A 2,230-nucleotide genomic window follows, 5' to 3' on the forward strand; every position below is an offset into this window, starting at 1 on the left:
GCTGGGAGGCACTGGGAGGGGACTGGGGGAGCTTGGAAGGTGCTGGGAGACACTGGAAGGATCTAGGGAAGCTTGGAGAGCGCTGAGAGATGTTGGGAGAAGTTTGGTAGAGCCTGGTGGGCACTGGGAAGGACTGGGAGRGGACTGGGGGAGCTTGGAGGGCACTGGGAGGTGTTTGGGAGAGCTTGGAAGGTGCTGGGAGGGACTGGGATGGACTGGGATGGGACTGGGGGAGCTTGGAGGGTGCTGGGAGACACTGGGATGGACTGGGATGGGACTGGGGGAGCTGGGAGGGTGCTGGGAAGAGAACGGAAGAGCTTGGAGAGCACTGGGAGGTACTGGGAGACACTGGGAGACACTGGGAAGGGACTGGGAAAGGACTGGAGCAGCTCGGAGGGTCTGGGAGAGCACTGGGAGGTACTGGGAGATACTGGGAGGGGACTGGGAGGCCCTGGGGGCCCCGGGGCGCGGTGCCGTGACCCGCGTGTCCCCCCCCCAGGCCACAACGCCGATGACATCGCCGAGACCGTGCTGATGAACTTCCTGCGCGGGGACGTGGCCCGGCTGCGGCGTGCGGCCGCCGAGGCCACCGGCGCGGCCACCGAGGCCACCGGGACGGCCACCGAGGTCACGGGTAGGACGGCGACAGCCAAGGCAGACTTGGGGAAGGTCTCTGAGGCCACCGGGACCGTGGGGACGGCCACTGAGGCTACCGCAGGGATCTCGGAGGCCACCAGGAGCCACACGAAGGCCACCACGAGCCCCCTGGAGACGACAGACTCCGCGGAGGCCACCACGAGCTCCGTGCAGGCCACCAGGAGCCCTACGGAGGCCACCAAGAACCCCATGGAGGCCACCAGGAGCTCCACAGAGACCACCGGAAGCACCAGGAAGGCCACCAGGAGCCCCACGGAGACGACAAACTCCACGGTGGCCACCAAGAACCCCATGGAAGCCACCAAGAACCCCATGGAAGCCACCAGGAGCTCCACAGAGGCCACCAGAAGCACCATGGAGACGACAAACTCCACGGTGGCCACCAGGAACCCCATGGAGGCCACCAGGAGCCCCACAGAGACCACCGGGAGCACCACGAAGGCCACCAGGAGCCCCATGGAGACGACAAACTCTACAGTGGCCACCAAGAACCCCATGGAGGCCACCAAGAACCCCATGGAGGCCACCAGGAGCTCCACAGAGGCCACCAGGAGCACCACGAAGGCCACCAGGAGCCCCACGGAGACCACAAACTCCACGGTGGCCACCAAGAACCCCATGGAGGCCACCAAGAACCCCATGGAGGCCACCAGTAGCACCATGAAGGCCACCAGGAGCCCCACGGAGACCACAAAGTTCACGGAGACCACCAAGAGCCCTACGGAAGCCACCAGGAGCCCCACGGAGACCACCAGGAGCCCCGCGAAGGCCACCAGGAGCCCCGCGAAGGTCCCGCGGGTCCCGAGGCCCCCGGCGAGCCCGGCGGCGGCCCCGTGGCCGGCGGTGCCCCGCTGCAAGCCCTTGCGGCACGCCTACGAGAAGGAGATCGTCCTCTACGCCTACTTCGAGGGCTTGGACTACGTGAGCACCGAGTGCCTCTACGCTCCTCACGCCTACCGGGGTCACGCCCGAGCCCTCCTCAAGGACCTGGAAGCCGCCCGGGCCAGTTCCGTGGCCGCTTTGGGCCACTCGGGTCGCCGYTTGGCCGTGGGGGCCCACGTGGCCACCAAGGCGTTGGGGGCTTGCGCCCGGTGCGGCTACGCGGCCAGCCAACCCCTCTGCAAGGCCTGCGTCCTCCTGGCCTCCCTCAACCGTGGGCTACCTCGGCTGGGGTTGGGCAAGCGGGCCCTGGGGCTGGCCGGCGGGGCTGGTGGCCACGGGGCTAGCGACCTTGGTGGTGATGGCCACGTGGGTGGCGATCATGGGGTTGGTGGCGACGTGGGTGGTGGCCGTGGGGCTGGTGGCCACGGGGCTTGTAGCCATGGGGCTTGTGGTCATGACGTTAATGGCCATGAGGATGATAGTGGCTGGGTTGGTAGCCATGGGGCTAGTGACCGTGGGGCTTGTTGCCGTGGGGCTGGTGGCCGTGGAGCTAGTGGCCATGGGGTTGGTGGCCATGGGGCTAGTGACCATTGGGCAGATACCCCCAGGGCTGGGGGCCATGGAGCTTGTTGCCACAGGGCTGGTGACCATGGAGCTGGTGGCCATGGGCCTTGTTGCCATGGGGCTGGTG

General features: G+C 67.4%; 1 protein-coding gene across 1 annotated transcript in view; it reads left to right on the forward strand.

Moving 5' to 3' along the window:
• Nucleotides 1-2,230, forward strand: part of CTU1 (cytosolic thiouridylase subunit 1) — a 6,320-nt gene that overhangs the window by 2,524 nt on the left and 1,566 nt on the right. The window contains exon 2 of the mRNA XM_026060795.1: nucleotides 500-2,227. Within this exon, the coding sequence (XP_025916580.1) occupies nucleotides 500-2,227 (1,728 nt within the window). The remainder of the gene's footprint in view (nucleotides 1-499; nucleotides 2,228-2,230) is intronic.

The sequence above is a fragment of the Apteryx rowi genome, unplaced genomic scaffold, assembly GCF_003343035.1.
Source record: "Apteryx rowi isolate R43461 unplaced genomic scaffold, aptRow1 scaffold_1703, whole genome shotgun sequence".
Lineage (NCBI taxonomy): Eukaryota > Metazoa > Chordata > Aves > Apterygiformes > Apterygidae > Apteryx > Apteryx rowi.